The 24,943-nt window shown below is 37.4% G+C and overlaps 1 protein-coding gene across 3 annotated transcripts in view; it reads left to right on the forward strand.

Annotated features, from left to right (window-relative positions):
• Nucleotides 1-10,466: 10,466 nt before the first annotated feature.
• Nucleotides 10,467-24,943, forward strand: part of hcn1 (hyperpolarization activated cyclic nucleotide-gated potassium channel 1) — a 119,056-nt gene continuing 104,579 nt past the window's right edge. The window contains exons 1-2 of one of the 3 annotated variants that reach the window (XM_065243976.2): nucleotides 10,467-11,111; nucleotides 20,391-20,814. In XM_065243976.2, the coding sequence (XP_065100048.1) occupies nucleotides 10,756-11,111; nucleotides 20,391-20,814 (780 nt within the window). In that variant the 5' untranslated portion in view covers nucleotides 10,467-10,755. The remainder of the gene's footprint in view (nucleotides 11,112-20,390; nucleotides 20,815-24,943) is intronic. The other 2 variants (XM_065243975.1, XM_065243974.1) reach the window with 2 other exon arrangements.

Here is a 24,943-nt window from a genome sequence, read left to right on the forward strand (position 1 = left end):
TTCTAGGGTCGTTTTGCTCATCAAGAAAAAGCATATTAATTCAAGAATTTTTAGTTATTTTTACTGAAAACAAGACAAAAATACTGTGTTTTCTTGATGAGCAAAATTACCTAAAAAAATAAGTCTAGTCTTTAGACAGAAAATATACAATTTAAGTAAATTTGTGCTTAAAACAAGCAAATTTGCAGATATTTTTGCTTGTTTTAAGCACAAATTCACTTACATTTTATATTTTTTGTCTATAAACTAGACTTATTTTCTTAGGTCATTTTGTTCATCAAGAAAAAGCATCTTAATTTAAGAATTTTTGACTAAAAACAAGACAAAAATACTAAGTAAGAAAGTCATTTTTTTGCAGTGTAAAACACTTTAAAATCTTAAGGATCCAAATAAATTGTCTAGTTTGTTATAGTCTAGTGTACTCTAGTCTAGTCTAGTAATTGTGAAACTTAATTCTCTGAACCAAACTGCTCTAATTTATTATTCATCAAGGTCTACTGAGATTTATTAATATTTAAATTAGCGCCTCCAGCTCTGACAATGGTACAATAATAAAATCAATTTTGAACTGAAATAGTTTTTTCTCAGACCAGAGCAGAAAAAAAATCACACGTAGTAACCACAACAAATACAAAATAAAATCTTATTAAAGTTAATGAGGTTTGCATTCATTTCAGCATTGGTTAATGTTAAGTTTTCATCAAATTACTTCTACACGTACAGAACAAACCTTTTTAAGAAAAGACCGTGTCATCCTTCTATCACAGGACTGTGTGTTAAACTGAACAGCTATTCTGTCTTTATTTGACTCTAAGGACATCCAGGTTGTTCTGCCCCCAGGCGTTCTTCTATTTTTACATTAAATGCATAATCAAGCCTGAACTTCTCACTTGTGTGTGCGTCCTCGGGTTTGCATGTATAAAGCTGTGTCTAAGCAGCCACAGTATGTGCTACTGAGAGACGCAAATCCAATTCAATTTTATTTATATATTATATATTTATTTATAATTATTTCCTATTCCATTCCGAACTGTGTTATGAACATACACTCCAAAAATGGCTGAGTTTTTATTTTTTGACCCATAATGGGTTAATATTGGACAGAAAACATGCTGGGTTAAAAATGACCCAATGGTGGGATGTTGTTATGCAAATATGGGATATAATAACCCAGCAGTTGGTTTAAACCAACCCCAGCATTGGGTCAATTTTAACCCAGCGGTGTGTTCTGTCCAATATTTACTCAATATGGGTCAAAAATAACCCAGCCATTTTTTAGAGTGTAGTCTAGGATGGAGTACAAGGAGGTATTCAAAATTACTAATAGAAAAATGCAATAATATTTGTTTCCAAAATATATTTTTGAATCTTGTTCAGAAATTAAATACATGGACATTATTTCCTAATAGAATGAGGTATTATGTAGTAATAAAATAAAATAAAATAAAATAAAATAAAATAAAATAAAATAAAATAAAATAAAATAAAAATAGTACTAAAGAAACTTTGTAGCAACACATTACGTAAAGGCTTACCGTTACTCATTAAACTTTTTTGTGTGTTTATTTGCTTATGTAAAAGCTCTCACTCATTTCCTATAAGACCTTGAGATGCATGTAAAAATACAGAACATCAGTCTAGACTGTTTCTTTCCCCATAGTGATTCACCTTTAAATCATCATCATTAAGGTGATGTGTCCCACAATAGTGATATAAAGCTAAGCAAGCATTTTTGGGTATAAGTAACTGCACATCTAAATTTACTTCCATGCATATATCACTGGTTACCTATGGGAATAATTGCTAGTCTTTGCCACATTACTGTTTATTTGATGTATTTATCAATTGTCTCATCTAGTTTTTCCTCATTAAAAAAGTTTTTGACATAAAGGAATGAAGCTTACTCGAAGATTAATAAATCGCATTAAAATGGCAGGTTTTGGGCCAGATTAAGCTAATGCTGACAATCAAATTTTATGAGACTGCAATAAAAATTATGTTTTCCTATAGCATAAAATAAAGTATAGATAATACATCTATTAGATTAATTAATGTAATACGTAAAATACCATTAGCAGGAATGCACCATGATATCGGCAGGTAAAACCAAATTTTTTCCCACTGTCGGACATTGTCCGATTGTTTAAATACGGCCCATCATCAGGCAAATTATAATTAAAAGGAGTGGAAAAACATATCAAAACTCAAGCTGGGGGATTGTTTTGTATTGGGTGACAATGACAACAGAGTTGCAGTTTGTACGGTCTGAACATCTAGGACTAAAAGCAAAGCAACTGGTACTATTGGTATCAGATGCCATTCTAAGTTATCAAATATTAGTAATTATGTATCAGTGCATCCCTAACAGTCCACAACTAAGTCTTTTTTTAATGTTTCAAAGCACCTCGGCTAGTGTGACAGGGTTAAAAAAATGTAATTGCTGATATTCTATGTCCCAGTAAAAGGAAAGCCTTTGAATACAAAAAGTGAACTGACAATGATGATAAGAGACACAATGGCAGAGTTTAATTAATGTTTACTTCAACATAAAGCTGAGCTGAGTCAGAGATCCTCTCTTAAGACAGACAAGCCCTCACTCTTGGGGTATTAGTGACAATAATGGCATGTACAGCAGCTCCAGTACGTCCCATGAGGGATTACATGGATAAAGAACCTTTGAAAAGGGACTACTCATGCACCTGAAAAGACATTTTCCTTATTGTAGGTGTAAATGCAAGAGAACTCCATGAATCTATCGTCTAATTCATTGCTGAAACTCAAATGGTAGAGCAGTGCAAAGGTTGTGGGTTTGATTCCTAGAGAATACACATATTGATAAAATGTATAGACCTAATGCACTTTAAGTAGCTTTGGATAAAAACATCTGCCAAATGCATAAATGTAAATATCATGTTTTCATCTGATACACTAAATAATAAAAGTTACAAAAGCTGTCACTGGTGTGGTACCCTTTCAAAAAGTATACGCTTACTTTTGCACCTATAGGGTGCATACATGTATTAGTACATCAAAGATGCATATTGGTCCCAAATATACATACCTAAATATTATGTATTAGGACCTTTTAACTCTTTCTCTGCCATTGACGAGTTAACTCTATTAAGTGAAAACATTTGCATAAAAAGTGTTCCTGATTAATTTTTATGTTAATCTGTAATACCGCGATTATCCACTTGATTATCCACTTACCCAATTTATGAAAAACTGAAGCCAAAATGTTATTTACTCATTTTAAACTCTGTGTATGTTTTGATAATCATTCTGAATCTGATCTCTAACAAAAATCCTTCACAAAAAAATGCAATTATTTCAGCTTTTTGTTAAAAAAAAAATATATTTTTAAAGAAAAATTCCCATATTTAAGACTTTATAAGCAGAGAAAAAACAGATATGTCTTTTTCCCCGTTTTGTTTGTTTGAAAGAGGGTCTGTTCTTTCATTTGATAAATTTGTGTGTTTATATATTTTTAGAAGAAAATTTTCCTGGAAGGCATTTTGTGAAACTTTTGTGAAAATCACAAAAAAATGTTGGCGGCCAACTTAAAAAAAAAAAAAGGCTGGCGGGGAATGAGTTAAAAGGGTACCGTCCTAGTGACCGCTTTTGTACCACTTCTTCTAAAAGTGTAGGAACCAGAATAATATGACTTAGGCCAGTAATAAACCACCTAGCAACCACCCAAAACATCATAACTGTCAGGATTTAGCGGACACAAAACACGAACCCAAATGCAGACATAAATAACAAAGGGATTTATTATAAGAACAGGGGAAAAACAGGAAAACAAAACCCACGAGGGGGCAAAACAAGACAAGGGAAACAACACTACACTAAACTGACACTAAACTTTAACAATACTAACAATAAACTTCTTAAACACAAAACAGACCCAGACTTGGAGATATACAAACTTACAGGAATCGACAGGGCATGAGACAAGACGAACGTGCACAGAACAGCAAACACAAGGACAATACATAGGGACAAAGTAAATTACATACACCTGGAAAATAATCACGAGTAAGGGATCGGGGAAAAAGTGACGAGACCCGGGAAATGCGTGGTCAGAATAAACCAATACTACAACCACACATTTCCCACATAGAACATATGTACTGTCAGAACCCTGCCATGCTAAACTAGATCTAAATACCAACAGGATCCGGCAGGATTCTGACAATAACAACCACATAGCAACACGCTTAATAGTAGGGCTGTAACGATTAATCGTGCAAATGCGCATTTTCTCAATGAATGAATTTTAACTATATTACGGTGAAATCCCGGCACATCCCAAAGCCAGGGGGCGCTCTCGTGCAGAAACTCCCTTTGTGCCACAGAAGAGGTAGCATTACAAACGCTATTCCAGGAAATGTCTATAAGGATATTTATATTGCTGTTCTTCAAAATGTTTCAGGTGTTTTCATGATAATAAAGAATATTTTGAATGTGTTGCTTTTTTAAATGCACGTTATAAACGACTCAGACTCAGATTGATAAGGAATTCGTACTGAACAAAACACCGTAGTAGACACACAAGCTGCGCATGAAACAAAGAATCGATTTAAAATCGATTTCCATTTTTAATGGGCACGCGATTAATCAGCCCTACTTAATACCTAAAAACAACACCCTTGCCCACCCTACAAACAGCTGACAACCACTCAGACTTTTGCATGTACAAACATCCCTCAGATTTTCTTAACTTATTTTTTCTGCTACAGTGCCTGTTTGTCTCTCTCTCCCTTTCCTTTACTGTCTTTTGCTCAGATAATGTCCTCACATTAAAGGTAATGCCTCATAGACGCTGGAGGACAATTTCATTTTTTCGATGACTCTCTTCTGCCTCTTTTGTCAAGGTGGATAAATCCCCTTGATTGCTTTAGCCGACACAACTTTTTCTTGAGGATACACAAGTTGAAGGGCTTGCTGAGGACGGTTTGACTCCAGAGCGTACTGTAAGCGCTAGCCACGGATTGACCTTCAGTTTTGTCAGAAGTAATATCATCAATCATTAGCGATCCAGATGTGGTAGAGGACAAGGGGGAAAACATGAGCATAAACCAATCTGAATTCATATCACAGCAGACATCATCTTACTCCATGAGATCAGTGTCTTTTTGCATTGTTTGTCTGGTGTCTTGCTTACAAAAAATTGCAGTATAATGTATTAACATGCATGGCCAAATAACACTACATGTCAAATGCTGTATATGCAGATGAACCCATTCTAATTAACATATTTGGCTATTTTGGCTTGATCTATTACTAAGAACCTCTTTAAAGGGACATTCCACTTTTTTGAAAATTGGCTCATTTTCCAGCTCCCCTAGAGTTAAACATTTGAGTTTTACAGTTTTGGAATCCATTCGGCTGATCTCCAGGTCTAGCGCTAGCATTTTTAGCATAGCTTAGCATAATTCATTGAATCTGATTAGACCATTAGCATCACGCTACAAAATAACCAAAGAGTTTAGATATTTTTCCTATTTAAAACTTGACTCTTCTGTAGTTACATTGTGTACTAAGACCAATGAAAAATTAAAAGTTGTGATTTTCTAGGCCAATATGTTTAGGAACTATACTCTTAAACTGGCGTAATCATCAAGGACTTTGCTGCCGTAACATGCTGCAGCATGCGCAGTGATATTACGCAGCACCCGAAAATAGTCCCCTTGGTTACTTTCAAAAGTGCGGCATCTATGTACAAATATATCTATGGTCCGAGACCATAAAGGTATAAAGGAATCCTACCATCCTAATACTACCATCACAGGAAAAATCTTTTACATATGATGTCCTGATGCTCAAATATGAGTTTTAAAAGGGATAAAATTATCGACTACAGGAGGCTTTAAGTGATGTCATTAAATAAATAAATAATATAGAAATTGCAAGAAGGTCAACTTCTTTATAGCACATTTTGGTCGCACAAGGGTAAACATTCACAGGACATCAACGCAGCGGGAGAGATGTTTTAAAAATTCCTAGAAGCCCGATCATAATTCCCTTAATCCAGATAACGGATTCACACTCATGCAGTGCAGTTAAGGTGATACTGGCCCCACAAGCCTGGTGTAAACCAGCACAAGGTCAACGAAACTACAATACCCGTTTTTCCTTCATTCGCTGTTAGCTTTCTGTCTTGTGATATGGCAAGACAGAATCAGAGTAATAGTATATTATTTCCCCATGGGCTATGACGCAAATGCAAAGGCCCATGATACAAGACAGATCTAAGAAAGGATTACAGTTAAAGAATCTGAGTTAGAAAATGTTGTTGCCATTCAGAGAGAAAACAGAAAAAGCTTTACAGTATGTGAACAGAATAATCAATTGCACACATGCTTATGTATTCGACCATTAGTCTTGGCCCTTTTCATTTTACTTTTTGAACTAGATTTTTTCAGATAGAAAATCCATCATACACCTAAAGCAAATTATGGTGTTATCATATTCAATGGATTATGATGTGGGTTAGGGTTAGGGTTAAGCTATGCTACAAGTGGTAGTGCCAGACCCGGAGATCGGCTGAATGGATTCCAAAAAAGGTAAAAATCAAATGTTTAACTCTAAAGGAGCTGGAAAATGAGCATATTTCAAAAAAAGTGGAGCGTCCCTTTAAAATCACTCAGAACACTTTAACGTCTGCATAGCAATTCCTTGGCAACCACTAAAACCTACCATAATGATTGTGAGTACTGCATAGGCAAGCATCCTGTAGTTAAACTGGAAGAGCATTGCGTTAGCAGCTAAAAGATCTTGGGTTTGATCCCCAAGGAAATTTGTAAGTTGCTTTGGATAAAAGTGCATAAATGCACATGTAAACACCCTTCACATTAAAAAACAGAACAATTTAATTAAATAAAAAAATCTGAGACAAAAAAGGTATTCAGGTATTTAACTTGATATTTTATCACTGATATTTAAAACCTGACACAATGACTGGGCAGAAGAGTCTGCCATGTTGAAACACAATGCTTAATTTTTTGCAGCGGTCTGTATTTGTTGCATGAGGAATAGCTGGGATGAAAGAACACGTAATATATTACGCCCAGATAAAATATCAATTAGAAAGTGAATGTAACCCAATAGACACACAAGATCATTAGCCTCACCGGATACTAATACATTTTATACAGCACAAAATGAGTACAGTCTGTGTACACACGTTAAAGTGGTCCTGTAGCTCATTTCGTAGCTAAATTGGTAGATCATTGTGTTAGCAGTGTAAAAGATTATGGGTTTGATTATAACATGTATACTTTGAATGCAACGGATGAAAGTATCTGCCCAATGCATATAAATGTAAACAAAAAAGTCTTACTCAATTCTCTTTTTTTTTACTATACATCATTAGAAAAGTGAGGCAATGACTTTCATTTGCCTCTCCATTTGTTCTCTTTCCATGTTGTCCCTTTGCATATGCCAGCATCTCCTTTGGCCCTCAGCACATGCGATCAAGTGCTTAAGCCGTGTGGTCAGTCTTTGCAAGCTATTACCTTGTGTTTATAAATTACGCAATGGTTTGCCCCAAAACTAAAGTTACACAAGCTTTCTGGATCGCCCTGCAAGGGAACAGTTGGTATCCAAACTAATCCAGGCAAAACTCTGGCTTGAAGCAAAACTGGAAAAAAATGAAATAAAGGAATGTCAGATTTAATTTGTTAACTTTGAGAGTTTTATAATAATGACCTCAATAAAAAACGTGCTACACTGTTTAGTTTGCATTTGAATTGCATTTTGATGAAAGTTTCCTTCAAAGAGATTTTGCAGTGGTGAATCATCATATTTTGTTAATGTAGTCTACAACCATCTGTGCCCTTAATGTTTTCAATTAATAGTAATATAGAGTGTACACCAGACTTTCTTTTTATAATGAAAATGAACATTTTACTGGATTAAATGCTTTCTTTTTGGCATTTAAAAAAAAAGTATTTTATAAAAGATTACGATAACCACAGTTTCTGCAAAATATATTTTTGAAAATAAATGTGGATCTTACCCAAACAATGTTAGGTTTCGGATTTTAATTATTATGTCATTTCGTTAATGTGTTTTATGACAGTGCTTGCTAATAACTGTTTTATATTTATGCATTTAATATTTATGCAAACAGTTATATCCAAAGCCACTTACAGTACATTTTAAGGCATACATTTTATCAGTAAGTACATTTAAAGTCTCTTTAAAGAAGACCCTTACACAATTTGTAAATGACAATCGCATTGTCAGTAAATCTGTGTTATTTAATGAAACCGTAGCTTAATTGTCTGTGACGTATTGTTTGGTGTGCACAACCTCTTAGTGCAAATTTCTATTAGTTTTTCATGTCCCTATCATGACTTTCTTTTTTATGTTATTTTATGTATTGATTTTTCCTTTTTTATTTTCTAATTTTAAATCATTGTTTCTTGGGGTTAGATTTGGGGTTTGGGTTAGGATATGATTGGTTTCTGTATGTTTTTCTTCAGATTTGTTTACTATTTTCGCTTGAGGTTGGGGTAAGAGTTGGTGTTTGGGTTAGGATGTCTGAAATTTAACAAAAAGTTGTTAAACCCCAAGCGACAATAGTAAAAAATTGAAAATAAATAAGAAAACAAAAAAGACACGAAAAAGAAAGTCCTGCTATGGACACGCAAATATATTTATATTTGTGCTGACTGACATGAAAAAAATTAAAAAAATGGGGCCATGAACACATATTTTGTGACTATACCCAGAGTCGGATTATCCATATACAGGATTGAGTGAGTGCCCTGGCGCACCAGGCACTAGGTGGGCACCAGGTATATGACCAAATTGAGTTTTTGACACAGCGTAAGCAGTTTTTTTACAAGTACTCGCGCATGTGTGGACACCTAAAAAATATGCGCTCCTAAAAGTTTCAGTAAGGGGCTCCAGTGCTCCTAATAACAAAAAAAGTTGAAGCACTTCAAGTGTGGTCACTCTAGGACACTACACTGTGTTAATCCGGGCCTGACTATAGCACGACTTGCCTTGAAAGTCATCTGAAGATTTTAAATCCAGTCGTCCACCTGAGCCGCTGCCATCAGGTTTGTGAAAAGCTTACACTCAGTTTTGACTAAAACAACATCATTTAAAAGCGGCCGTCTGGAAGTTTACTTCGTGTAAATCGTAAACTATCCAGTATTAAAGCCATCTTTGAAATTTACTTTAGGAAGGCTTGTTCGACTTTATCCTTTGCCGCAAGAACTGACAGACGGATTGGATGACATCAAAGTCCCGGTGGAGAGCGATTGAAGATTTGACTTCTCCATATGATTTCTCAACTCACTCTCGCAGTACTTTAACGTTTTCCAACTGTCGGTTCTTCCGGCATCGCATGAAGTCGAACACACCAATGAGAAATCCCATTGGAAGTAGTAGTAGGATAGAACTTTTTAAATAATGTTTTTTAAATAAAGTTTTTTTGCATAATAAGGATTTTCACATACTACTTATCTTGCATACTATATAATATGGAAGTAGGCAATTTCAAATTGAATCAAGCACAGTTTGTGATTTTACATTTTGATTTGGAAAGACCAGGGTCAAAATCATTATGTGTGAAATGGGACTATGGCTTAGGCCTCTCTCACAGATGGTCAGAACAGGGTAGCAGGTGGACTTGGTCTGGGTTTCATCAAATTATCTCTGTTTTTTTTTCTGGATGTGCATCTTCCTTTGTTCACTGCTGGTAAACATTTGGTCTAGAATGCACAATTCGGCACCACAACCAATAACACTTTGCAAGGCCTAGATGAATTACATTGTTAAATATGTTATGTTTTTGTAATGATGGACATGAATTTTACCACAATATTTGGCATGTCCAAAACGTACTTTCTCACAAACTCTAGGAAAGCTATCAGTTCAAGGCCAGTGGTTCCAGTGTTAATAGAGAGGCTCTCATGGTTTAACGAAAGCAGGGCTTAAAGACCTCAAACATATAGTTATGTCTTGAGTTGTTTCATCAATATTTCTTACTTAAATGTTAATTCAATATTTACAGGCTAGTGGATTTGCAGGTTGACAGTCCTGAATTTATTATGGAACTGAGATTCATGGCATTTAGTGGTGCTGTGCTGTATGATGGTAATACTGTGGTAGAAATCTGCCAACTTTTCAGAAGATATTGGCTCTCAGTTTGCAGGACTGCATTACATTGTTAATAAAGGGAAATTATGAAGATACATAGCGGCACATGTCCCAAATAAAGAAGAAAATTTGTTTAAAGGTGTGCAACTTTTTAGGGTTTTTATTATTTTTAAATATTGATCTTAATATTTAAACTCGAGATTTTAGGAACACATAGGCTACAGTTTTAGTCTTTCCACAATATACAAACAAACATGCCATACTCAAATGCTTTACAGTCTTATTTGCATCAGCAACATCATTTCAAAATGTCTTGTACACCCAAAGAGTCTTGAATAATATCCATGTAGCGCATTATTGAAATGAAACGCACGTTCACCAAGTGTCCTCGACAAACTAGCAGCCAGGCGGACGGCGGCGCGCGCTCGATCCCGACAGTAGATGGCAGCAACCCAAGAAACCCGATCCCGTCGGGTTCACCACAACTCCGTCTCTCAGTCGTGCAGCAGCACTCGCACAGGACGCAGCGGCGGTTCGAGAGACGTCAAATGAAACAGAGGAGACGCCAGCTGCTCCTTTCGAGTTTTACGCGTAGCCTGTGCTCCGCACCCGGACACAGCACGTTCTGAAACCACCATGGAAGACAAATCCAATTCATTCTCGAGCAACAAGGAGGAGAAAGTGGATGGGAATAATGTATTCCAAAGGCAAGACTCGATCATGAAGAACAGCATGGGCAGCCAGAACATGAAAGACCACGGCAACTCAGTGGGTGCCAAGGGGGAACATGAAGAAACCATGGTCGGTTTTGACGATATGGATGCTGCGTCTAGGCAATACGGGTTTATGCAGCGGCAATTTGGCGCGATGATGCAGCCCGGGGTGAATAAGTTCTCATTGCGGATGTTCGGGAGTCAGAAAGCCGTGGAGAAGGAGCAGGAGAGAGTCCAGACGGCTGGATATTGGATCATTCACCCTTACAGTGATTTTAGGTAAGGAGTGTGGAAAGTCACCTTCCGAGGCGCATATGCTGTCACGCGCACCCGGGTCCGCAGCGCGATAAAATGGGCTCTGCTTGTGCTGTCAAAACATACGTCCATCAATGTGAGATACTTCAGAGGTGCTTATGCGATTGTTTTGGGGGATGCGGAGCATAAAAGAGCGCAGTGCCCTTGGTTTGTGTGGGGTGAATGTCATATTGGTGAAAAGACGGCACAGCAGTCATCATGGGACGTGTAAGACCTGCCATCATAGGAAATACTGCCATTGTGTGAGATTTGTGGTGGTGGATGATGCACCACCGTTTGGCATTGTAAACACATAGCTGTCAGTGTCTGCTGTGAGAATTAATGAGGCTTTGCTACAATATAACATCAGAACAGAAATGCTGAAATTCACGGATTATTTAGGCTAAATAAGGATTATTCTATTGTTTTTATGTGCATGATTCTTTGTGGCTCACCGTGTAACAACCCATGCTAATTTTAGCGCTGGGATAGTTGATCTAAAGCAGTTTAACGCTAATCGCGTTAGTCAGGTGTATGGAGATGGTCGAATCCAGTGCCTCACAGAATAATGTTTCATGTGCAGTTTCCTCATGATGGAGCAATGCGAAATCACTAGTAGCATAGTACGGTAGTAGTATAGTAGTAAAAATAAAGACTTACAGGATTTACGTTTTCACATTTAGGACGTGACGTGGTTAATATGAATTGTTATACAACCCCTTAATAATAACAACTATCTAGAGTTACGCACCAATGGGAGCCAAGTCTCCTGTTAGTTTCTCACTTCACGATAGATAGATAGATAGATAGATAGATAGATAGATAGATAGATAGATAGATAGATAGATAGATAGATAGATAGATAGATAGATAGATAGTCTGTAAGTGGACAGGGAAAATGTCTGTCTGTTAGAACCGGAACCGTCTGTGCTGAATCAGCAATACTGGTGAATTATATTCGGAATATGAACATGCTACTCGATTATATTTTTCCTGTGATTTGCGTTTATTTAAGATTTAAACTGTAAATTATTTTATAAACGAATGACTAATTGTAACATAATCATACGTTTGAACGTGTTTATGCAAATCTTGTCATAATTTATTGTGATTGATTATATTGCCCAGTTCGATAAACCTTGAAGTACTCTGGAATGTTTACATGTCTGGCCATTCTCTCTCTCTCTCTCTCTCTCTCTCTCTCTCTCTCTCTCTCTCGCCTGTGTGAACGCGGATAGGTGACGATGCACCTCACGTGCTCGTTTTGCCCTGGCAACTCGTCACGAGCGCTGCACGCAGAGTTCATTACACACACGAGTTTCACTTCCCATCTGCCCCGCGTAATAACGCGCCGCTCTCCATGGTGCTGAAAAACAGCCGCTTGTTTTACATGTACGCATAGAACACTATCCCGTGCAGAGTCATTAGCCCGCCCCCACCTGTCTCTCGGTTTTATTTCTTCTTTGTACTTTATGTACTTTTGGCAGATCATGTGTAGAGTTAACATAACACCTGACATACTGTATTGCAATCCTAACTTAGAGGCAACAGACACGCATTATTCGCATTACGCAGTACATTTGTCCAGAAATGATAAATTTACACTTTTGACTGTAGACTATTTATTTCTTTTTGTATTATGAAGTGTTATCAGTGCCATAATTTAATGAAAATATGGCTGCATTGTAAAAAAAAACAGTAGGCTAAATGTGATCTTATTTCCATCCGGATATCTTTAATCCTTTTTTTCTAAAAAAAAAAAGGTTTGCCCAACCAATGGTTTTAAATGAACTCACTGTATGTTGGATTATTTCAACCTCAAATCCTGCTTGCTATAACCCAGTAGTGGCTCATGACTGCACATCCGAGCGGCGCAAATTCAAAATATGTGTTCGGAGTGTCATGTGTGTTGCTTGTGTTTTCAAAATATCTGTTTGAAGCGTTATGTGAACATCACGTGTTTTGTCAAAATAAGTGCCTGCTGCACACGCGTCAAAACCGTTTATGATAAAAGAGACGCTCACGTTCACAAAATACACCCAAGACACTCCCTTAACACTAAACTGTGATTACGCATGAGATTATGCGAGTATCTGGCAAACGCGAGGGTCTCTTTTATCATAAACCCTTTAGACGCATCTGCAGCAGGCACTTGTTTTGACAAGACGTGTGACGCACATAGGATCGCTCGACGCGCAGAACACATATTTTGAAATTACAAACCCCACACATGACGTGCTGCATACATGTTGTGACGAACTTCGCATCGTGCGCCCTCGAAAAAAGACCCATGATATTGAAATATTCTAGGTGGTGACATTTTCAAAAATATTGAGAAAATAATCAAGTTGTTATTAGTAAAGTTAAATACCTAAACTTATACCAAGGGCAGGGCCTGCCTCCCTCACTGTCACTTTACCGCCCCCTCAGATCACGATTTTGGGATTTTAATGATAAAATGTTCTATTTAAAAATCACATTTGCCTAGTGTATTGTCTTCCTAGCGGGAACTAAAAGCTAAAATAGCAATATTTTAGTGAAGGACGGTCTGTGAGGCAAGGTTGAATTGCTATTCTAATTCCGTGCTATTTCACCTTAAATAACATTACTTAAAATTTCTTGCACTGCAGTAAGCAAACACAAAGGCTTTGAACATTTTGTAATTCCAAGGTTGTATGTTGCATTAAGTTACTTCACCATTGACATTTGAAAATGGATTAAAAAGAAAGAAATACCTTAACTGAAGGTTAACTGTTAAGAAATGTTCCACGAGTGTTGATTTTTTTCTGTAAAACACACTCCAGACCTGTCAAATGTTTTAAAATAACCACCACAGCAAAGTTTGTGGTAATCGTAGTATAAGCAGAATAATTGACTCCGGTCCTTAGAATTATTTGAAAATAACGCACACCTCGCTTCGCGTCGTGCCACATTACCACCTTGGGGTGCATTTTTTCAAATAATTCAACAGCCCGCCATCAATAATTCCTTAACCAAAGCATATTGTAAAAAGTCTGATAAACCTTTTAATTTGTCCTTAAAACAACACAAGCAAGTTACCGTCTACTGCATATCAGACATGTAGGGCATATCCAAAATAACCCAACATATCACTCCTTGGTTAGAATTGAATAGCTAACTGCAACTATTTGGCATTCAGCTGCTGTTTCAATGCAATGCAACTTGCATTGCACTTATTACAGGGACAAACCCCTTCCAGCAACATAAGGTTAAGTGTCTTGCTCCGTGGACCATTAGTGATTTCACCGGTCATCTCTCCCTTTGAATATACAGCTTTATAGATTCCAGCCCACATCTTTAAGCATTAGGCTGCAGCACCGCTCTGACAGATCAGAACAGTTTGTAAAGCCCTTTCAGCATCAGAGCAGGGATGAGAGAAGGTGAGATCGGATTAGATGTCCAACACACACTGAATGAGCTTAACAACGCTCTGAACGCTATGATGTAACATGATTGACCTTTTTGTCATAATGCAAGAAGGACACGGCTGCTTAACAGTCATCGGGTCGATATACAACTTATTAAAAGTAGGATATGGAGATGTTTATATTTACACAAAAAATATATAACCAGCCCGACACAATGTTGATTGGTAGATAGTTATTATTAGTATTATGCTACATAGTTCACAAAACCCATCGCTAGAGATATAATGCAGTAAACATTTTATGATCTGTTACTAAATGCACCCGCCTAGGCTTTATTTAATTGAGTAAATGCAGGGATTGGTAGCATTTTTTAATTCTGCAGGTGGTACAGCTGATTTTCAGCCCTTGATCGACCTTGCCAAATGGGCTTTACATCAAAGAGAGATGAGGAAAACAGGTGAAAACAGAAGATATAGAGAGGGAGATGATGGACAGGAAAAACATGACAGGGACGGGAAAAAAAATGAATGATGGGGAGAGCTATTGACAGCTGTCTTAACCTTAATGGTCAAAACCATGGACAATGTGTCCTCTACACAAATGTCTTTAATATTGCATGTGCTCTTTTACATTGTGCTCACTTTTTGACATTTTTTGTGGAAAATAATGGTCCCCTTTGGCCTTTCAGCTGTGAATTGATAACGTTAAAACCCTCAACATCACTTGACAACATCCCTCACATGTGCTGTTTTGGTTCCGAAGCATCAATGAAACTCAACACGAAGTGATATCTCAATACGGAGGGTGTTTAAAGATTAATAGGAGGTTAGTAAGATTCATTATTCATTGTTTTCAGAAAGGACTCATCATGCTTGACTCGATGTGTCCTGAGCCCTTTGTCATCGTTTTCTGTCACGCGTGAGTCGGCCGTACGTTTATTTTTAATTCGTCCTCTCATCTGCTTTCTCCTTTGCGACGGTCATAAATCGTCAAGTTAGAAAGGAATCTCCACAAGTGCCGTCACCTTCCCATAATTCCAAAGTTCATTCATATCAATGTTTTTTAATAGTGGGAGGATTTATCAGGTAACGGATGAGCTTGGGTCAAATCTCTGATTTATAAATGAATCACAAAGGTAAAAGCTGGATTTGCATGTGAGCAGATTTCTTTTCCCTATATCAAGCGGGCCTCTGATTTCTGATAAACCCAGATTAACCTCTATTTTTAGGGGCGTGCAAGTTTGTCTTGCATTATTAATGCTTTTGCTGTTCGGAGGGTTCTCTCAAAGATGTCTCTCAAAGTCTAATGAAGGTCTTTGTGAGTGCGTGTCTCACTTTATCCAAATAGATGTCCCCTGGTACTCTTTAAATAGCCAAACTCTTTAAAAAGTGTTTTTCTTCCCGCACATACAGTGCAGAAGAATGCCCAGTTTATTAATGCACTTTAAAAAGTCAAAAGTAACCCGTGTCTGATCTTTCAATAGTAAAAAACATCTCAGTGTGCAGTCTGGTTCTTTATGGAAAAGATCTAGCAGTAAAGAGAATCATAAAAGCATATTTGAGCATATACAGTAACCTTTGTGTTAAGGTCACATCCTTTGTGCCTTTCTTTGGTTTTCACCAGCGGGACAGATGGTCACATGGCAACCATCCCATCTTTGACAATGCAGCCTGTCTGTCATTCGGTTGTCAAGGCTACAGTCACAAAAGCAAAGCAGCCTGTCAGGTCTCTTGTAATACGAATGCCTTTGTGTATTTAATATGCAAACCCAGCCATAATGTAACCAATACTGTAAACAGGGTTTGGGGAGCGACTGAACTAAAACCAGCTTGTGAGCTGTTCCTAATTTAAATGAATGGTTCAGATCATCATAACATTCACATACAAAATAAAAGTGATTTTTTTACATAATATACCGTGTGTAATTATCATGTATACTTAACCACACACACATACATATATTCATTTCAGAATTTTTTTATTTATATATAATTTCCTAATTTAAATGAATGGTTCAGAACATCATTACATTCGCATACAAAATAAAAGTGATTTTTTAACATAATATACTGTAAGTAATTATTATGTATACTTAACCACACACACATACATATATTCATTTCAGAATTTTTTTATTTATATATAATTTTTTTAAATGTATATATAATATATAAAAATATACATAAATATATATACACAAGTAAATGTTTCTTAAATACATACATGTATGTGTGTGTATTTATATATACATAATAATTACACACACACTCATAAATTGTGCCAAAAATCACTTTTATTTGTAAGCGATTAATTGTGATTTATCTTTGCCCAGCACTACTACAGTACATGACTTAAAGTTTACAATTAAAGTTTGATTTTAATAATAGATTTTTTTATTTTAATTTTAGTTTCAATCTTTGACATGACAATATCAAGGTTATATTTTCACAGAAAATGTTCTTTACAATATGAAGGATGATTTTATGTCGAAAAATGTCTTTAGCTGTCTTTATTTATCATTTATAGCTAACATGGATATTTAAGCAAAGATGCCTGATTACGGCAAGAAGCAGACAATTATTTGATGCAGGATCGTGGATATTTATAAAGCAAGGCCGATAGCTTTTTTCTTTTGCAGGCATCCATTACAGCCAAATGCATCGGTCATATTGGAGGCCCCGGCCAGGGGTTTTAGCAAGAGATAGGATTCTTGAAAGCATCTATTTTAGTTCATGGATATTTGCCGTTATCAGTGGCCAGGACATTTGTGTGGCCAGGCCGGCGCCCGTCAAAATACGTCTGGCTTCGGTCATTACGAGACACGGGAGCTACATTAATGCGATTATGCTTTGCGTGCATGTCTGCGTTTTCACTGATCTCTGGAAATTTAAGCGTTGCAGAAATCTCCTGTTGTCTGCTGCATGAGACTGGATTGTTGTTCAGAAAGCTGACTCATGTTTGTTTCACTGCAGTCATTAGATAGTGGTTATTTTTCACGTCGTGCTGAGGAAGGTGGTATGAGTAATACCACCAATGTGGCAGTATTAACTAATTACTTTAGTTGTGTTTGCTTTGGCTTGTTTTCAAACACTTAGGATGGATAATAGAAGTCTTTAACACGTAATCTACATTGACGTCAACAGACAGAAAGCAAAGTAGCGCAGAAGATCTGTAGCCATTTCCAAGGCAAAAAACTGCATTACATGAAAATGTCTGATGTTTGGTTATTTATCAAAATAGTCGTCTTTAGAGGTAGATATCAAAAAGAGCCTAGAGGTGATTCTGCTGAAAAACAAGGGGGTTTTGACAGCATTTCCAGTCTGAAAAAAAATTACATTCAGTGGTGATGGTTGTTCACATTTTAGAGCAAATAGTAACTATAAAAACAAATGGTCAAACAACACAAATACATTCTTTAAATGTGCATCAATCACTTGCATTTCGATTTTACCAAGGGTGTATTTTTTACGTAACAGTGAAGGGGTGAAATCATAATGCGATTCTTCTCGCTGTAGGAGCTGTGGACTGCATCTCTTGCCAAGCTGAAAATCTCTCTCACACAAGTGAGTGCTGTTCTGGCAAAGAGAAAGAATATAAAGACAGCAGAACATGATTACACAATTTTGTGTACGTGTACACATTTTATCATTGTTTGTTTTTTTTATTACCCAAAATGTTGTAGGTTTGTTAGTGGTCAATTTATGTTTGTTTTATTCAGTGGTTGAATGCAACATCAGTAACCAGATAGCAGGATGGCTAATGCTAATATACATTAGGGTTTGAAATATACACCCGCCAAATGTGGATAAAAATCAGCTGTGGCGGGTGTCTTTGTCAAATCACTAGCCAATTTGGGGAGTTCCTTTTTATATATTTTTAACTCTTTCACCGACAGCGTTTTAAAAAAAAGTTGCCAGCCAGCGCCAGCGTTTTTCATGATTTTCACCAAAGTTTAATGCCTTCCAGAAAATGTTCTTCTTTAAATATATAAACATACAATATACCAAATGAAACAACAGACCCTCTGCTTTCAAAAAAAAAAAAAAAAAAAAAAAACGTTTTATCCTACCTTCAGTGGTTCTTTTGTAATCAGCTTTTGAATATGGGTAGGTTTCTGCAAAAACACCAGTAGGTTTTTTGAGCAAAAAGCAGAGATAATTCAAATTTTGTGATGGACTTTTCATAGAGATCCCATTCAAAGCGATCTTTAAAACAGACACGGACATGCAGCTGCTTGCCATAGGGCAATATTTCCGGGTTTAAAAAGTTGCGGAAGGGCGCCACCTGGTGGATAATAGCGGTATTGCCGAAAGACGGAAAATCTCGTCATTGGCGGGGAAGCGTTTTCTCTTAATTGACGAGATATCTCGTCAATGGCGGTGAAAGAGTTAACATCAGTTGTTCATTTCTTGGTAACGCTCATGTAAGACGAATCTGCACAGTTTTAGCGTCATCATGGTACCAGTGGCGGCCAGTACCTTATTTTTTCGAAACTGGAAAGACAAATATCTCCAAAATCACGTGCTAAAATCACAATTAAACCACATATTACCAACCAAAAATTTTACCTGACATGAACTATACCATAACTTTTGTTTCTTAAGCTCAAATTGCAATAAAATGTTATTTTTTTCTAGGTCATTTTGGTACTGAGCCTGTGCACAGATTAAAGGCCGTTTCACACGGTACGCGGTAAGCGGCAAAATCGTTGCGCGGCTTCAGCTTTTCTCTAGTATTGGAAGCGTTTTGTGCAGCATTTAGTGCAAATATGTTTAACTTCAACGGCGCCTGTCATGAAGTACCATGTCCGGAGAAGGAATAGGATTTTGGGTGCACGAGCAAGGCGTGTGGACCAACTCCGCTTCACCTCTGTAACCTCCCCCGTTTTGCCGCTTTCCGCATGTCTCCTATGGAAAAAGAACTAAACACTTGCGGTTGCCGCATACCATGTGAAACGGCCTTAAGAAGTGCCTCACTTGACTCTATACAGAACCTCCCCCCCATTCATATAGGCGTGCTCAATCTTGTTATATTCAATATCTTTGATATAGACAAGCCATTTTTCTTTGTAATTTTGTCTAGTGTACAAACTGTAAATGTTCGACCAGCAGTCCGCTATTGGTACTACATCAACAAACACCTTCAAACGCTGGACATCTTTATTTACTGTACCACTGTGGTGACTCCATTCATATGTTTTCAAACACAAGCTTATTCCTGAGGGTTCAAGTGGTGCTGTTTCAGCAATTACAGCATGTACCTTTAATTAACTTAACGCTTGTAAACAGCATATCTGACTGAAGCGTGGGGAACTCTCTCGCGTTACAATCTCACCCTGTACTGTTCGGTCCTGTGGCTTTTTACATCCTCATCCGGAGAGCAAAGCTCCGGGCAGCGCCGGCTGTCATAGAAGGGCAGGCCAGCGGGAAGTGTTGGAGATGATATCAACAGCGACAGGGAAATGAGCTGTAGCTCATCGTGTGCACTGGAGGCGCGAGCTGTAATGATGGCTGACGGAAGTCTTTTAGACAGCACCCAGAGAAAGTGCAAATATCTGTGGGACTTCGAAATGAGGGCATTCCAGCAGAAAAGAGCAGGAATTTAGGTTTTTCAGTCAAACTACATCACATTATCTTGATACAGGCCTACTATTTTTTTTTACTATCAGAAATATGCATGGGAGGGAGTGTACTTGCGCTTTTATTGTGAAAGTTAAGGTTTGTTATACGTAGACGGGTCTCAAATGATGTATATGATTGATCAGAAAATGCATAAGCACTTTCTTTGTATGTTTGCTTTGCATGAAGGCCTCAAATCTCATCTAAGAAAGAAATTGGATCTTTTTTTAACCCACCACTGTTTTTCTTCTCTTCAGGTTCTACTGGGACTTGATAATGCTCATCATGATGATGGGGAATCTAATTATAATTCCTGTGGGAATAACCTTCTTTTCGGAGCAAACCACCACCACCTGGCTCGTCTTCAACGTGGCCTCGGACACCATCTTCCTGGTGGACCTGGTCATGAACTTCCGGACGGGGATCGTGAACGAGGAGAGCTCTGAGATAATTCTGGATCCCAAAGTCATTAAGATGAACTATCTGAAGAGCTGGTTCGTGGTAGACTTCCTATCCTCCATCCCGGTGGATTATATCTTTCTAATAGTAGAGAAAGGCTTCGATTCGGAGGTGTACAAGACGGCCCGAGCGCTCCGTATCGTACGGTTCACCAAAATCCTCAGCTTGCTCCGCCTTCTCCGGCTTTCACGCCTCATCAGATACATCCACCAGTGGGAGGAGGTAAGGCGATGACGTGTGTGTGTGTGTGTGTGTGTGTGTGTGTGTGTGTGTGAATCTGCGAGCGTCTCTGAACTATGACGCAGATGGCCTTGAGTAACACGTCTAGAATTTGTTAGCTTCGAAAATGAAACCCACTTTGACACGAACAGGAGGAGATGTTATCAGACATTGTAAGTGTTTTGGTGTGTGTGACACTCAATCTACCCCGGGAGCTGTGAGCTCAGGTGTTGTACCGCAGAAGAGACCTCTCTGAGACCTCTGACGCATACTCCTTAAGGGGGGAGAGACTCATTTTAAGGTTAAGGTAAGCATATCTGCAACTTAGCCTTCAGCGACACCTTGAGATGAACCAAACTCTGAGCAAAACTATTGGCTGCCTCAGAATTCATGCTTGAGTGCTTTCTCCCACCTCCGAACGTGAAACCCCAAGCTAAAATATAACACATTAATCTATAAATGATGCATTTGAGCAGGACCCGGTGCCTCCCCCAAATTGGATTGATTCACAAATAGAACTTCCAGATCAGTTGCATCAAAAAATAGTGCCGGTTTCTTCCTCCGACCTATTATTATCATCACGCAATTGTATAATAAAATACGGCTTAGGTTACGAAATTTAAGCCAATTCAGATTACTTTCTCTTTCTTGCTGGTACAGAGTTGTTAGTTGATAAAAAAGAGTGAAATCCAAAAGAGTTGGTTATTGAAGCTGATCTGATTGCGTGTCATTTAAAAGGGGCTTTGTGAAGCTATGCGTGACAAAGGGAGAGATCGCTCATTAGCTCTTTTCCAAAACCTAGTGAGCCACCAGACAGGATCTTAGAGCACCCCAGATAGGGTTTTAAAGAATCATTGCACTCCTGATGAAAAGGCTATTTCCAAAAGATAGACAACATAATTACAATGCCTTCTAAAACAGCTTATTTCGGCTTGCATCATATGGGTCTTTCACAAAGAAGGCAATCCCAGAGTACTTTGAAGAAAAAAATCCTGAATGGTAGCTGAGTACAGAAACGTCAATGTATATTTCATTCAATACCAAAAAAATCTATAAATTGTATCAATAAAAAATGGTTTTGTCTAATTAAAATAGACTGTTATATCAACGCTATCTCATGGAAATTAGTACATTTTACAAGGTGACTAATCCGTATTAATTTGTATGACCACATTTGTAAATTTTTGTAAGATTTGCCTTTGCTCCTTGACTTTGGGTTTAGAGGCAGCATTAGGGGTGGGTTTTGTTATTGTATTTTTTATGGTAATTGTAAGTTTTTGCACGATTAATTTTGTATGAATTCATACGATTTAGCCAACTCGTAAAATATTCATGAATTCTTGTGAGATCATGCTGGTTATACCCAGTATTTGTATGTGATATCTATATTTATTTATATATATACTTATTGAATGATAAGCGGCATTATTTATACATCCATGGCAAAGTTCATATGTATGTTCATATGTAAAATGGTCTTTAATGTTGAAAACCAACCTCAGGGTCTTAGCAGATTTACACAATAGCGCCACTTGTTGGGAAACGGTATTTACACTAGCTAAAATCTGGCCTAAGTTTCAAAAAGACGCACAAAAATCAATGGCTTCAGTGTGCAGACAGTAGATATGGCTCGTGGAATTGGCTTTTGACGTGACACCGCTGGTTTGCGTCCACTGGTTCGAATTTTGCCGACCTCGCTCTTCTCCCTTTACCTATTACATATCACATCGAAAATGCATTATTTTTCAATAGTAATGAAGAAAATGTTTGAAAAATTGAAATAAAGTGTCTAACTATTGTTTATTAAAGGGACACTCCAGTTTTTTTGATAATATGCTCATTTTCCAGCTCCCCTAGAGTTAAACATTTGATTTTTACAATTTTACAATCCATTCAGCCGATGTCTGGATCTGGCGGTACCACTTTTAGCATAGCTTAGCATAATCCATTGTATCTGATAAGACCATTAGCGTCACGCTCAAAAATTACTAAAGAGTATCGATATTTTTTCTATTTAAAACTTGACTCTTCTGTAGTTACATCGTGTACTAAGACCGACGGAAAATTAAAATTGCATTCTAGGCAGATATAGCTAGGAACTTTACTCTCATTCTGGTGTAATAATCAAAGACTTTGCTGATGTAACATGGCTGCAGCAGGCGCAACGATATTACGCAGTGCCCGAAAATAGTCCCCTGATATTTCAAAGTTACCAAGGGGACTACTTTCAGGCGCTGCGTAATATCTTTCAGGCAGCAAAGTCCTTGATTATTACGCCAGTTTGAGAGTATAGTTCCTAGCCATATCGGCCTAGAAAATCGCAACTTTTAAATTCAAGTCGGTCTTAGTACAATTCAATTCAATTCAATTTTATTTATATAGCGCTTTTCACAATTTGGTAATTGTATCAAAGCAGCTTTACATAATAGATGAAATGAAAATCACAGAAAATCGACAGATAGCACAACATAATACACGATAGCACAAGCAGCTAAATTTGCTGCGGCTATAAATCAACATTATAAGCAAACGTATTACTAATGTAACGTATAGAAGTTAAGCCCAAAAAGGCTGCCTCCCCGGGTTGAAACACCCTAGGAGAAAAAAACCCCGGAACTTTAGCCGGGGAAGTAAAAAAAAATCCTAGGAGGAAAAAACCCTTGGGAGATATATATATCTCCACATTGAAACGGAAGGAGATTAAGCGGAGATTAAGCAGGTTCTGCCGGTGGTCTTTGGTCAGGCATCAGCTGGACATCACGTTGAAGAACAGCCAGTAGATCAGAGGTGTGCCGACTTTCACATTTACCGGAACTGGATCTGTTTGTCTTATTGTCCTCGGGATCGAGGACGAGACAGGGAGAGAAAAACAAAATCTTATTAGCGTAGGGGCCGTTCACATAAAAAGCAAGTGTCACACAGTAATGTGGTTTTAGTCAGCTCGGTTCCGGACAGGCTAACTATTGCTAACTATAGTACACGATGTAACTACAGAAGAGTCAAGTTTAAAATAGGAAAAATATTGAAACTCTTTGGTTATTTTTGAGCGCGATGCTAATGGTCTAATCAGATTCAATGGATTGTGCTAAGCTATGCTAAAAGTGGTCCCGCCAGGGACCGGGTGAATGAATTCCAAAATGGTAAAAATCAAATGTTTAACTCTAGGGGAGCTGAAAAATTAGCATATTTTCAAAAAAAGTGGAGTGTCCCTTTAAGAAGTAAATTATTGGGTAGATGGGTTCAGTGTCTTGAGGGCTTTTATTTTCCTATTAATGCAGCATCCATTTATTAATTTTAATAAATATAATCATTCACGCTCTATGGTATTATTGCATCCTGTTAACCTATAAAAATACTGAGGTGCAAATAGTACCTGCCAATATAGAATCTAATTACTATTTAAACTTATTGCAAATTTGATAATTTTATTGATTAAATAAAACTTATCTTCACATAATGTAAATGCTAATATTGTCACTAAGTGTAAATAGAAAATCTCTCTATATTTTTACTTAGTGTAAATAGCATCTACAGTATCACTCCGAAAATATGCTATTTTCACTTAAATATCATCCATTGCTATTTGCACTTAGTGTAAATAGCTGCTGCCTTTTATAAACGGGTTCTCGGGTCAAAATGTTAACGTCACACTGTACTGGAATTCATTCGGAAAATCCATCAGACAAACTTCCATTTTAAATAGTACACTGCTTCTAAAGCATAACTTTCAGCTTTGGCCATAGACAGCAAGTCAGCTCAATAGGGTTTGGATCACAGCGCTTGTTTTGGTGCTCTGTCTGTCATTAATCTCTTAAAGCAAGTTCGTCTCTCTGTCCAGCTGGCGGGCACCCAAGTCAGTGCAGAGTAGTCTTGTGAGGAGGTCAATCAGGGTTTTCTGATCAGTCCTAATTGAAATACAAATATACGTTTTAGGGAGAGTAAAACAAATGAATGCAGCCGACACTAATCATGCTTGATGTATTGCTGATCTACTGTTGTATTGACTAAAACAGGGAGTCTATTAACGTTTTTGTTTTTGTGTGTATGGCAAACAGTGAGCACCACAAAAAAAAAGGATATAAGGCTCTAAAATCATTACATTTTTCAAAGAGAGTGTTTTTATATGCAATTG

Source organism: Paramisgurnus dabryanus, chromosome 18, assembly GCF_030506205.2.
Source record: "Paramisgurnus dabryanus chromosome 18, PD_genome_1.1, whole genome shotgun sequence".
Taxonomy (NCBI): domain Eukaryota; kingdom Metazoa; phylum Chordata; class Actinopteri; order Cypriniformes; family Cobitidae; genus Paramisgurnus; species Paramisgurnus dabryanus.